The sequence below is a fragment of the Frankliniella occidentalis genome, unplaced genomic scaffold (genome assembly GCF_000697945.3).
Source record: "Frankliniella occidentalis isolate FOCC.00 unplaced genomic scaffold, Focc_3.1 Scaffold288, whole genome shotgun sequence".
Taxonomy (NCBI): Eukaryota; Metazoa; Arthropoda; class Insecta; order Thysanoptera; family Thripidae; genus Frankliniella; species Frankliniella occidentalis.
Genome location: NW_026267414.1, coordinates 155442 through 168650, shown reverse-complemented (window position 1 = coordinate 168650; position 13209 = coordinate 155442). Strand labels below are relative to the sequence as shown.

At 58.2% G+C, this 13209-nt stretch overlaps 3 protein-coding genes across 4 annotated transcripts in view; 2 read left to right on the top strand and 1 right to left on the bottom strand.

Moving 5' to 3' along the window:
• Window positions 1-4686, bottom strand: part of LOC113202475 (ABC transporter G family member 23-like) — a gene marked incomplete in the record, with an annotated part of 16813 nt that extends 12127 nt beyond the window's left edge. The window contains 5 exon segments of the mRNA XM_052273617.1: window positions 3-389; window positions 480-745; window positions 824-983; window positions 2083-2295; window positions 4404-4686. Of these exon segments, the coding sequence (XP_052129577.1) occupies window positions 3-389; window positions 480-745; window positions 824-983; window positions 2083-2279 (1010 nt within the window).
• A 668-nt stretch (window positions 4687-5354) lies between these two features.
• LOC113202474 (uncharacterized) lies at window positions 5355-10224 on the top strand. Its single transcript, XM_052273618.1, has 3 exons — window positions 5355-5751; window positions 6228-6375; window positions 6531-10224. The coding sequence occupies exons 2-3, from the start codon at window positions 6255-6257 to the stop codon at window positions 9656-9658; spliced, it is 3249 nt and encodes a 1082-aa protein (XP_052129578.1). The 5' UTR covers window positions 5355-5751; window positions 6228-6254; the 3' UTR covers window positions 9659-10224.
• Window positions 10225-10656: 432 nt separating this feature from the next.
• The window catches only part of LOC113202463 (bicaudal D-related protein homolog), a 128409-nt gene continuing 125856 nt past the window's right edge, over window positions 10657-13209 (top strand). Inside the window, exon 1 of one of the 2 annotated variants that reach the window (XM_026416698.2) lies at window positions 10657-11647. In XM_026416698.2, coding sequence (XP_026272483.1) covers window positions 11150-11647 — 498 coding nt within the window. In that variant the 5' untranslated portion in view covers window positions 10657-11149. The remainder of the gene's footprint in view (window positions 11648-13209) is intronic. The other variant, XM_026416699.2, reaches the window with a different exon arrangement.

The following is a 13209-nucleotide window of genomic DNA, read 5'->3' as shown; positions in this document are numbered from 1 at the left end:
ACCCTTTGTACCTCCTGATGTACAGCCAGGCCCGCCACATACAGGCGAGGATGTTGGAGTGCGGCGTGAACGGGATGGGCTTCACGTCCACGTACTTGACGTGGCTGAACTGGCTCGGGGCGGGCGGCGGCGGCAGCGGCTGCAGCTCGTGGTCCGCCTCGGCGCCCACCTCGGGCCCGTCCTGCCGCATGCTGAGGTTGAGGAACACGTCCTCCAGCGACTTGCAGTCGTGCTTGGCCATCATGGGGTCCGGGCCGTCCTCGTCCAGCAGGCGGCCGCGCCGCATCAGCCCCACCAGGTTGGCCTGCCGCGCCTCCTCGATGTAGTGCGTGGTGATGATGACCGTGGTGCGGGAGGTGCGCGTCAGGTCCACCAGGAAGTCCCAAATGCTGGAGGGGGGCAATACGTTTATCAGTAACCGGGGTCACCAAATGCCGACTCGGCTGCACCGCGCCGCGCCACCGTTGCGAGCAACGCACCTCTGCCTGAGGATGGGGTCGACGCCGACCGTCGGCTCGTCCAGGATGAGGAGGGGCGGCGCGTGCAGCAGCGTCACGGCCAGCGACACGCGCTGCTTCTGGCCGCCGCTCAGGTCGCTCAGCAGCCTGCTCTTCTTGGCCGGGATGTCGAGGAACTTGAGCAGCTCGTCGGACCGCTCCCGAGTCTTCTCATCGGCGAGCCCGGCCACCCTGCCGAAGTACGTCAGGGTCTCTCCGATGGTGAAGTTCTCGCTGAGCGCCAGCTCCTGCGGAAGGAGCAGGAACGATCGTGAGAAAGGGGTGCAAGAAAGAGAAAGAGTTGGAATAAAGGCGCGGGTCGTCACCTGCGGCATGTAGCCGATGAGCGGCCCGGGGATGCCGGCGTTCTTCGCCCCGGGCCTCACGCCCATCACCTTCACGGCGCCGGCGTTGAGGTGCCGCAGCCCCAGGATGCACGTCAGCAGGGTCGTCTTGCCGCAGCCGCTCGCCCCAAGCAGCGCGTAGCTGACAGAAACAATCAATCAAAATCAATTACATTAATTCCCACGAACTTTTTGTATGCAGTAGAAAATTTCTTTTGGTCATCGGCGGTCATCGGTCAAAAAACGAAATATGATTTGTACCTGGTGGCAGTTACTGACTCATGCTGACTCGCACTACTTGCATACAGTTTTGTGCGACTTTGTGACACGTGCGGTGCACTTTTCATCTTCCTTTTAATTCCCTGATTGCGGTGCAGTCCGGGCGTCTGTCATTAAAACACGCGTTCCCAAGCGAAATTGCCTGTCGTCGCGCCGGACGCGGCCCGCGAGGAGACTAGACCGGAGTTAGCATTACACCTGGCCGAAACACAGCTGGGGCGGGCAGTGGAGCGACCGGAATTCGCAGGCAAGGCTTGTAGAACAGAGCAAAATTTCTTCCTATAGGAATTTAATTGAAAAACGCTGACACGAAAATTTTTAATTTGACCTTGTCTCAACAAAGTATTATTATTGCCATCAAACTTTTATCGTGAGTTTAACGACAGCAAAGAAAAGGTTGTTCATCGTGCAATGCGACCGTACTATGCACGTCCTGCACTTAGTTCGATTAAAAACAACTGTCCACATAAGGTGTCAGTCAACAGTCATGAGGCTCTGTTAAATTGAAAACATATATATCCTCATCCTCTTCACCCGCAGAAAAAACGTATATGCACAACCAAAAGAGTGTATACAGTATACTATGCATGGCTAGCTATTTCTTTTTATGACTGCATGCAGCTGTACTCCGATATGAAGCGTGCTGTAAGAAACCATGGTCAGAATTCTAATTTAAATAAAAATAGGCATACTCGCCCGCTTGAGCACTTTAACATAACTTCAAGGGTGGGAAACTGTCCACACCTGCTGGTGCAGCTTTTAGGATAGAGGCGGCAATGTTCTCTTTTTCTTTTTACATTATCCGCGCCAAGCTACCCTTTCTTTGAGAACATCGAGTGTGACGCGCGGCGGCTTTGACCGTAAGCTGCCACACGGCACCTGTGAGTCAGGCGAACCCGCCCGCACCACCACCGGCGCGTGAACCAAAACACCCGGTAATGTGCGGTAATGTATATACTTACATGCTGGCCTCGGGCACGGTGAGGTCCATGCCGTCCAGAACCCATTTGTTGGCCGCGTAGCACTTCCTCGCCCCCCTCACGACGACGGCCGCCTTGATGGGGCTGCTGGACGCCGGCGTCGTGGCGGCGGCCGGGGAGGAGACGCCACCGGCTGGCGGCGCCGCGGACACCGTCGACGCCAAGGAGGTCTCGTTCATGATGTCGGCGGCGGCGCTGAGTCGAGACAAACACCGTCACACTCACAGCCACTCCCTCAAACAGCGTCACACTCACTCCCTTCAACAGCGTCACAGTCACTCCATTCAACAGCGTCACAATCACTCCCTCGAACAACGTCACACTCACAGTCACTCCCCCAAACAGCGTCACACTTACAGTCACTCCCTTAAACGGCGTCACACTCACCCCCTCAAACAGCGTCACACTCACAGTCACTCCCTCAAACAACGTCACACTCACAGTCTCTCCCTCGCCGGCTTCACTCGAGGACCATCACTATGCTAATGCCCGGCCCCGGCCCGGCCCCGGCGCACTCATCGCACTGCCCATCGGGGGAGCCGCCGCCGGTACCGCCTTTTGTCCTGAACGACCACACACTCTGGGCCCTCGCGGCTCGGTGTGGTGTCGTATAGACAGTTTGGAAATTCCACGAGTTGAAAAATTTCCGTGATAGATACAAAAACTTTCCACGGAAGACACACCTACGGTGCGTGGCCACTTGGGGCTACCCGTTTTCTTTAGACGCGCGCGTCATGTTCAGCGATCGAATAATGCACATCACCCCATCTCACGACACTTGCATCTCTTCTGACAAAACGCGGATGGGAATGCTATGTTTTTGACTGACGGCGCTATCGCTGCTGAGGAGCACTGAGGGGGAGACCGGTTTGTCTAGGCGAGGCGGCCGCGGAGCGCGCCAAGTTTTTGAAGTTCATCTCTGCTGGTTGCGGTGCAGCACCGGCGCAGCTTGAAGGCGCGGCCGTGCGCGCTCACTCTGCATTAGTGTCGCAAGATCACTCCCGCTGCACTGGTTAAGGGGCCGGCGGCTCGGGCTCGATCGCACGCAGCGTGGACGGCGCGACCAGGGCGGCGCGCGGACGGACTGGACGCTGGTTTTCCTGAAGCCACGCGGTCTTCCATATTTTCTGGCGCGGTGCCATGCGTGTGTAAAATGTTCAGGATGCGATCGTGACGGTGCATCATATGCACGTTCACTTGCACACACACACACAAAAGAAATGTGCATGCGCGCGTCTCTTTTTCCAGGTACAGCGCGGGTTATTTTGAGAGCAGTGTCGGGTGAGGGTTGCCGTTTTGATCGCGGAGTACAAATAGCATAAGAGTGGAATCGGTGTTGTTGCCAGCTTCCTTAAATCCAAGTGAGAGTAAGTTCATTTACTAACTCGTCGAATAAACTGTAGCCTCGACGGGAGGCCCGCGGGTCCGGGGCGCATCCCCGCCTTGAACCCATACGGCGGCATAGAGACTGTCACAGTCAAGGCCAGAGACCAGCATCCTATTCAATTACTCTTTTTCAATCGAGCTCGCGCGAGGTAATCGAATTTTCCTTTTTAAAAAAGTCGCGCGCGCGAGCACTGGTTGAATCTCCATCTCTAGGACCGGGTAGCTACCGAGTCTTGAATGAAAAACCGGACGTGAGCATGCAGTTGGTGGCTTCAGTGCCCTTGAAAACCGTCGCCGTTACGGGGAGGAATTGAATCGGAAAAGGATTACAGCAACTTTTCCTGTTCTGCTGGTTTCGACGTCTTGGCGCACTTCGCCGAAGGATAAGGAAAGAAAATGCTCTCTCATTACCCATGCAGTAATCCCGTCATGGTATTTATTGTTTGCGAAAATAATATCAGGCATTTTACATGCAATGTACGCATGATTCTAGGCCGCAGCCAGGGCTATTCCGTGGCGAAACGATAGAGAGACACATTAGCTGCAGAGTGACTAAGTTACTTAAGTTCGGAAACCTCATCGCTTCTCAATACGTTTGCGCACTATACTGCCGGCATACTAAACTGCTAATTAGTTGAACGCTGAGCCAACATCCCTATAGTTGTCAGTTATTTGTGTGGCACCTTGCATCTTTCCGACCACACACTATGAAAACGACTTTAATCACGAACGAACTGCACTGAATTCCCCCCCAATATATCCACCAGCCGGGGTCCATACCGTCGGTAGGTATTGTGGGCGCTGGAAACGTCGTCCGCCTCTTTCACACACTCAGGATTGAACACGAGTACCAATAACGTGTCTTTCGCACCACCGCTCGACTGTCCAATCACTCGACACACACACTCACTACTCACGTGCACTGCGACTACCGCGGGGCGGGACTACGGCTCGACTGGACCGCACCTCGCGGCAGCGGCGGCAGCAGCGGCAGCGGCGGCAGCTCCAACCCGTCCCGGCAACTGTCAAATGTTGCCCGGCCTGCCCTGCCAGGTGCGCCGCCAGGTGTGCCAACGCCGACGCGACTCCTTTACTGGTGAGGTTGACACTGCGCGGCGCTGCCCAGCCGGCCGGGGAGCTCCGCGGCTCTCGCGAAATCTGAGTAGAGCGACTGGACTGTGCGCCGGCCACGGAGCGAGCGGGGGCTGCTGCTGGCCGCGGGGGCCGCGAGCGTCGGGCCGCCGCGGGGGTCCAGCTCCAGCTCAGGCGCGAGCAGCGGGGTGGGAGGGGGCAGCGGCCGGGCTGTCCGATTGGTCGGCGGCTGAAATTCGCTCCATGCCGCTCCCCTTTTTCCACGAGATGAGACGCGCACACACGTCACCGCGCCGCCCGCGCACGTCCGGGTCATAGGGCAAGGCGCGTACCCGTGCCCGAGAGGGGTGGGATGGAAGTGGGGGGGGGGGTGAAGCCGAGGTATTGCAATAACAGAATAATGGAGAATCCTTAATTTCCAAGACCCCCCCCCCCCCCCGGTTGTTCGAGCCCCTCGCTCCAGGACGCAACATGTTTGTACTACTCATTAATTTTCAAATAAATAAAGGCAGAGTGAGAAAGACTCAAGACGTGTGCGAGGAAGAGGTAGAGATGCCACTGGTGGTACCGGTACGTCCACGTCCACGTCCGCCTTCTCTCGGGTTGTGCCGGGCATGGTGTCGGGGCTGGAGAGCGCCGTGAGATAGGCCACCCATCTAACGCTGCGGTGGAGCCGTTGCCGGCCGCGAGGGCGCTAGTGGTCGCTCCGCAGGGCAGCCGCCCGGGTCCCGCCCCATCATACTCGTTGCAGCTGCGTTTGACGGTTTGACGTCCGTTTGTGGAGTTTTGCGTTGCTCGCCAAAGTTTACAAAAACAATTTTCAGTTTCGGAAGGGCCAGCGCATGGCCTGTCTCGCACATTCTCGCGCCGTGACGAAGGGTGGCAGCACTGCCCCCGAGACGAAGACGAAAGGGCGGTGCTGCGAACAAAAACAACAACAACGTTTGTTGGGTTGTTGTTGAAACGTGAAGAACGCCGTGTGTCTGCTTTTGCGCCTTCGTGTTTATGATGTGCCCTTTGACTCACTACGGTGTGGCTTTCATGATATTGTTTTAAGAACTGTGCACATTTGAAAGACACTTTTTTCTTGCTTTCGCTTCGACAACAGCCGTCGGCAAAACCGGCCGCCGCATCTGGCATCAACAACGCGCCGAGGGCGCTTCTCTTTCAAACGTAAGTAAAGGATTGTCCTCAGATGAGTGAAAGGTTAGGACTCGACTCACCAGGTCTGTCGAGTTCGTTAAAGAGAGCCGCGCTCGATGTTCTAATACATGTTTGTGGGATCAGACACGACTGTCCATCTCCCCTACAGGTATTCCTGAAGTCACTGTCTTGCATGCCCCTCCAACAAGTAAAGAAATATTTGAGTTTTGACAAATAATTTTTATAGTCATGTTAGTGAAATTTTGGTAGAAAATAGTGAAAGAAAGTATTTATCAAAAACTTTGGTTTTGCTGTATAGTTCATTAGGTTTATCATACTTGGTATGGCAACTAAGAGGGATTATTCAAATTTTCTGAAACCATAGTTTGGTCACATTGCAATTAGTACTCATCAATTTAACTGATTTTCATTGTAATTTGTTACGTCAGGGTCCCTTGCTGTAATCATTTCGACGTCCATTCTATTCTTTGTTTATTTCATTCCAGGTTCAGTTATTGTCTGCACCCATCGTTATGGAGAACGTTATAGAACAGGACTTTGTCATTCCTTCGGAGAGCAAGGATGACACAAATTCTGAAAGCAAGGATCAAGCGATGACAGTCGATCTCCCTCAGGATGTGCCCGCCCTTCCTGGTACGTATTACCTTCCCTTCTGAACTATTTTTTGTGGGGTGTTGAGAAACGAAATCAGTTGATTGGTTTATTTGTTGCCCAACTGCTGTTTCACTTGATGTGTCCTTCTCTCAGTTCTAAATGTCTCTCATTATCCCATGATGTTCCGCCTGCAGGTGCCCTCCCTTCAGAGACGGAGATGATCGCCGCGCTGCTGCGCCACTGCTGCTGGGTGTGCGGCGTGACGGCCACGAACCACGACGCCAACGTCGCCCACATGTTGACGCACCTGCAGGCCGACGAGACGTCGCCGGACCGAGTGCCCTGGACGCCCGGGGCTGCGGCCCGCGGCGCGGCCCTGACCACGCCGGGCACGCCCTGGGGAGGGAGCCTGGCCAGGGCGGCCACCCCTCGGCCCCACCAGGACCCCGGGTACCTCCGGGACGACGCCCTCCAGCTCGCCAAGCGCCCGCCGGTGCCGGGGTTGCTGCCGCTGTCCGAGGTGCGGCGTTCGAGCGGCGCCGGCGCGGCGCAACCAGAGACGACGCCGCCCGCCGCCGCCTCGCCCTCGCCGCCGCCACCCCCGCCCCTGCTGCCTTCGCCGCCACCCGAGAAGCCGGCCGCCGACAGCTCCCTCGTCTGCGCTATCTGTCTCGAGAGCTTCACGGACCGCGCCGCGCTCCTGCAGCACGTGGAGGCCGAGGTGCGTTCCATTGACGCGAAGAGCACGACTGGCAAGAAGTCCAAGCCCAAGACCACTGAGAAATCCAAGCCCAAGACCACCGAGACGTCATCCGCCTCGCCGGCCGACAGCTTCGCCTGCGACCTCTGCAGCCGGAGCTTCCCGATCAAGATGGCACTCCGAGTCCACGAGGCCCGGGCGCACCCGGAGAAGCCCCGGCGTAACGACAAGCACGGCAAGGATCGGCCGCACCAGTGCCCCAACTGCCCCTCGCGCTTCCGGCACCGCTCGCACCTGGACAAGCACCGCCTGCAGCACTCGGACGGCAGGCCCTTCCAGTGCGCTCACTGCGGACAGTCGTTCCGGCGCAAGGACCACCTCGTCACCCACGTCGTCCGCATCCACCAGCCCGAGGTCAAGAGGTCGGTGGAGCAGGCGCGCGCCCTCGAGGCCAAGCAGGCCGTGACCAGGGGGGCCGCGGCCAAGGCGCAGCAGGTCGCGACGCCCAAGGTCGCCGTCAAGCCTGGCACCCCAAAACCTGCCACCCCCAAGCCTGCCACCCCTAAGGTCGCAGGCTGGAAACAGGTCGCTGCCAAGAAGCTTAAGACAGAGCCTAAGACACCAAAGGCCGAGCCCAAGACGCCTAAAAAACCAAGGACCAGAGATTTCGCCTGCGCCTCCTGCGACAAGTTCTACATGGCGGAGCGCTACCTGCGGCGACACATCGTCCACATCCATTCCAGCACTATGCCGTTCGTGTGCCTCAAGTGCGGGAAGAACTGCTTGTCGCGGTGGAGGCTGAACACGCACATGGAGCGGCACGCCCAGAACGGGGCGCCAGGTACGCCCGCGGGCACCGGCACAGGGGATCGCGAGGATCCTGTCCAGGATGATGCCATGGGGGAAGATGCCGCCGTGACAGAGGGCGATATCGTCGTGAAAGACGAATTCGTGGCGGACGACGCCATTAAGACAGAGGACATCGATGTGACGGAGGACATGGACGTGACGGAAGATATCGCTGTGACGGACGGGGATGTCGCTGCGAAGGAGGATGTCGCTGTGACGGGGGATGTCGCTGTGACGGGGGATGTCGCTGTGACGGGGGATGTCGCTGTGACGGGGGATGTCGCTGTGACTGAGGATGTCGACATGGCGGAGGATGTCGCCATGGTGGAGGACGTCGCTGTGACGGAGGCTACCGCCGAGACGGAGGCTACCGCCGAGACGGAGGCTACCGCTGTGACGAAGGCTACTGCTGTGACGAAGACTACTGATGTGACGAAGGCCTCCGCTGTGACGGAGGCTGCTTCTGTGACGAAGGTAGTCGGTAAAATGAACACTCGCTCCACCTCGGCCGCTGCCAAGAAAAAGACCTCCATCGTATTCAGAATTGTTTCCAGGAGCAGCAACCAGAGTGAGGCGGCCAGCGTGGCCGCGAAGATCATCCCGAAGCTCGCCAGTGACATGGCCGCGGAGTCGTCTGCCAGCGCGACCAGCGGTGCAGCGGACCAGCAGGGCGCGAGCAAACGCAAGGTCGTTTACATGCTCGTCCCGAAGCGCGGGCCCAAGAACGATGCCGAGGGCAGCGAGAACCAGCCGAAGGTGTCGACCAACGTCACCACCAAACCTCTGACCAAAATGTTCCTCAAGGTTGTGAACAAGCGGAAGCCGAAGCCCAAACTCCAGGCAGGCCCTGGAAAGGAAATTGTGAAGACACTTGTGCCCAGGACACCCCCTAAGGTCGGCTTTAAGATTGTCCAAAAAGTCGTGGACGTGAAAAACGTACCCAAGCCCAAGACATTGCCAGGGATAGTGCCTCTGGGCGGGTACCTGAAGACTGCCGCACCCCTGCCCGTAGACTCCCCCTTCAACGTCCTGCCGGCCAAGGTCCCGCTCCGTTTGACCTCCGTGCTGACCTCACCGGTCAGTGGAAATATGGACTTCGAGGCAGCGATCCCCGTCCATGTCATCCCCAAGGCGGACCCAAAGGCGGATCCCCCGTGCCTCGCCAGCCCGGACACCTGCAGCGCTGACCTCGACGTCAACGCCAACCCGAAGCCCAAGTCCACTCCCACTCCTCAGGCTTCCTCTAGCTCCAACCAGAAGGCTGCTGCCAAGAAGCCCCAATTGAAATCTGTCCTCAAGACCTCGAATGGCGCCACCAAAGTCAACCAGCAAGCCGCGGACTCCTGCGGGGTTAGCTCCACGCAACCGAATGTTCCGAAGGTGGCGCCCCTGTGCACCCCTTCGCCCTCCAGGTCGCTGCTGACCCCCGGCAGGATGGCCGCCAAGACCCGCGGGTCCCCGAGGAGTAACCCTGCCGCTGCGAGCAGCGCTGACGCGGTCCTCGACGTTGCCCACTCCTCCAGCCAGGTCGTGGCCAAAGTGGCTCCGGTGTCCGCCCTGGGCGCCGGCAGGAGCAGACCCTCGAGCCCCGTCCCCTCGACCGTAACCTGTATCTGTGAAAAGTGTGGTCTTCACTTTGTGGGTGATGTGACCTTCAAACTGCACCTCATCAGAGAACACGGTATTACTGTGGTCAAGAAGTTCGAATGCCAGTGCTGTGGTGCTGCTTATCGAGACAAGGAAATGCTCAGGGCTCATTTGCGGACTCATTAAATTTGTTTCTAATCCAGATTAATCTCATGTATTTCTTGTATTTATAACATTTCTTTTTCTTCGAAGTCTGTGTTTAATTGGTAAAGAACTGTTTAATTTTCTCTGGTCTGCAGACCATGTGCCATTTTTTTATTACAATTGTTTAGTTTTACAACGGATAGTTGTGCTTGTTTTATCCCTTGATTGGCTTTAATGTTTTAGTTTTTCTTTGTCAAGGTTTTGGTGGGATATTTGGTGTATAGGTTAGTATCACATGTAAACTTCCCTCTAGTAATGTCTCTGCTCAAGAAAAGGACAAAATTCCACGTATCAGAAATCTATTATATTTTTTGTCAGAAAATATAAATTGAATTCGACTGGAATGTATTTTACTTCATATGTTGTTGTCTGACCCAAAGAACATGTGTTGGTATTTATGACTTTGATCCTTGACTCAATTTTGGATTTAATTAATAATTAGGTTAATTTGCTTCTTTTAAGAAAATAATCTTTGCAGTGTTATACCCTGAACTATTTTTGTTATTGTGAATAAGAGATAATAAAAATATTGTAACGGCAGTAATAGACTTTTACGAAGTTGTTTTTTCGGCCATCATCCATTCATCTCAAGACCTGGTGAGGGCGTACTCCGGAGGGCGCGAGTTGCTTGGGGTGCGAGTGAAACTAGTTGAACTTGGCGCCAACTGCGCTCGTAGTTGAGCCGAAGGCCGCCAGGTGCCGCTGGCAGTCTGGAGCGGGAGCGCTGCGGGGCTGCTCCTTTGAGGTGAGACGGGAAACTCTTTGTGTGTGTGTGTGTGAGCCAGACAGAAGGAGAGCGACTTGCGCCGCAGGTGTGCGAGGGAGACGCAGGCTGGGGGGAGGGTGATGCGCAGGTGGGGAGGGAGGGCGGAAAAGGAGGAGGGAGGGGGGGGGGGGGGGGCTCGCGCCCTGCGCTCGTTGAGACGGGCAGGCAGCCGCAGAGCAGCGCGCAACGCGCAGCGAGCCGTGCCGCGGGCCAGTGTGCTACCAGCTGCCGCGCGGGCCGGTTCACGTCGGTCGTTCCCCCGAGCCGCGTTTGTTCGCGTCTCCCGCTCGCGCTCGAGCGAGTGTGTGCACCCGTGTGCGTGTATGTGTGTGTTCTGTGAGTGTGACAAGCGGTGCTTCTCCAGCGTCATGGTGGATAGTACTCGGACGTGGATTACCCCCGGCTGTGTTGGCGACATGTGACACAGGACCCCTCCCTCAGGATGAGGCCCAGGGAAGTTGTTGCTGAGGACACCGGCGGCCCCACCGCCCCGCAAGAGCCGTGTTGACAACACAGTGACGTACAGTGCGCCCTGGATTACCCGAGTGAAGTGCGATCAGTGAAGTGGTTTTATTTCTTGAAGACAGTCCGCTTTTAAGGACTGTTTATTGTTTTAGTTCTTAAAAATTTTAAGCGGCCACAAGTTTGGCCCCGTGTGTGACGAGGTGCTGGTGGATGGCGCCGTGGCCGGTGCTGGACGCCGCCGGATGAGCTCCGTGCGCGGCTCTCTCCGTCGCAGCCGGCGCCCCGGGTCCTCCCCGCTGGGGGCGGGCGGCGGGCCGGGGGCGGGCACTTCCCCCGCCTCGCAGGGGTACCAGCAGGGCTACCCGCAGGGCAGGCCGTCGCTCAGCTCGCTCGGGTCGTTCAGCTCGCTGGGCTCGGACCACCCGGACAGCGTGCACGGCGTCCTGGACTCGCTGATGGGCGAGGGCGCCAAGATGCAGCCCAAGTACGCCCTCGAGGACTACATCTACGAGGTGCAGGCGCGCGGCGACATGGCCGACCACCACCACCTGCAGCACCTGCGCCCGGGCCAGGGCGACGTGCCCGCCGACGCGCAGGGCGAGGACGTGTACGCCGAGCTGCAGCGCAAGGAGAAGGACCTGATCCTGGCCGCCGAGCTGGGCAAGGCCCTCCTGGAGAAGAACGAAGAGCTGAGCCGGCAGAACGAGCGCATCGCGGAGGAGTTCTCGCAGAAACTAGAGGTGAGTCGTAAAACCACGGCGCCCCGCTATCCACGGCGAATGTCTCAATTGCACGACATTTCGGCTTCATGCCATGCCATGGCGGTGTCACAGCCGGGAGGGTTCCGGGTGGGCGCGGGCGGTCCTTCCCTTTCTTCACTTTCCCGCGGCGGTGCTGGTCCCGGGTCCCGGGCGACACTCCGCAGAGTTCGGGGACAGACACAGGACCCCCGTCCCGCTCCGTGCGGCCAGAGCCTGCGAGTCCCATTGTCTCGCGGTGCCTCCACCTGTAGCCATACACCGTGTCGCGGGCGGCGGGCCAGGAGGGGCGGGCGGGTACCGGCGGGTACCCCCGTGTGATAGTGCTCGCTCCGCACGCTGCCCGGCCCGGCCAGCACACTCACAGCGTGACTTATTATTCCTTCTCCTGCCCTGGCTGGGCGGCGTTGCCAGGTGTGGCCCTCTATCCCTGTAAACGCCGCCATAGCCCTTTGTCTAATCACCAAAATCATAGGCGCATTTTTTTCGTTAAGGTCTTTCAAGTAAGGGAGATACTGATCGTCTTCTTTCAAAGAACCAAGTTGTACAATAATCGAGCTGACACTTTGCTTGTCAGTACTAATTATGCGCCGGGGTCGTTGACCCCGCGTCCCGTGCGTTCAAATCCCTCCCCATTTAGCCGAACTTGTGTGTGAGAAAAACGGAGCGACAGAGCACCGTGTGGCCTCCTCCTGGCGGTAGAGTTTTGTTTTGTGCTTAACCATGTGTTTCAAAAGAGAAACGCAGGTCGTGCTGCATCAGTGGCTGTGTCGCGCAGATGCAGGATGCGTCCCTTTGGCGGCGCCCCCGCCCCGGGGTCGCGACTGCTGCGGCCGGACGGTTTGGTCACCGCCGATTGGCCTGGATTCGGCGCGAGCAGGGCCACGAGATGAACAATTATTGGTCGCGACGCGGTCTGTCTGCGCCGCTCTAGTGACCGCGGCGGCGTCGCGGCGTGGCGCCGGGGGGCAGGAGGGGGGGGGGGCAGCCTTTTGTGGGGCCCGAGGGACGGCCGGTCAGCGCCGCGGCGTCTGTCCGCTCCACTCATGTCATCTGCAGATGGCCTTTGAGGTGGGAGCCCTCACCTCAGTAGTCATTGCTCACTGTCGCGCACGGCGCGCGGCGGCGGCGGTGTGCTCGCGGGTCAACAGAGTCGAGGACTACTGACCTCGGCCCGCTAGAGACGCCCGCCGGAGTGATCGTGGCTCGACACACTTCACACCCTCTCAGTCGATAGAGTCGTATCTCAGTCGGTCGCTGGTGGCCGCGGACTCCAGTGGCGTCACACTCCGGCTGTGGTCGAACTGTTTTTGGCGCGCGGCGGAAGCTACGTGGCCCGGCGCGGCCCCGTTACTATGGCTGCTGCGGTCAGAGCCGCGAGCGCCGCGACGCTGCCGTGCTGGACGCCGTCCGCGCCGCGCCGGCTGTTACGTGGACGACGACGCTCTGCTTCGCGGCGCTCGCGGCTCGCCAACGAGGCAAGGCGCGGTGGTGTTTGGCTGCTGCTCTTGAGTTCGGCGACAGCTGTTTTGGCCGACGGCAGC

Coding starts and splice junctions, on each gene's coding strand:
- LOC113202474 (XM_052273618.1), top strand. CDS start 6,255: ATGGAGAACGTTATAGAACAGGACTTTGTCATTCCTTCGGAGAGCAAG. Junction 6,376..6,530: donor GGATGTGCCCGCCCTTCCTG/GTACGTATTACC, acceptor TTCCGCCTGCAG/GTGCCCTCCCTTCAGAGACG.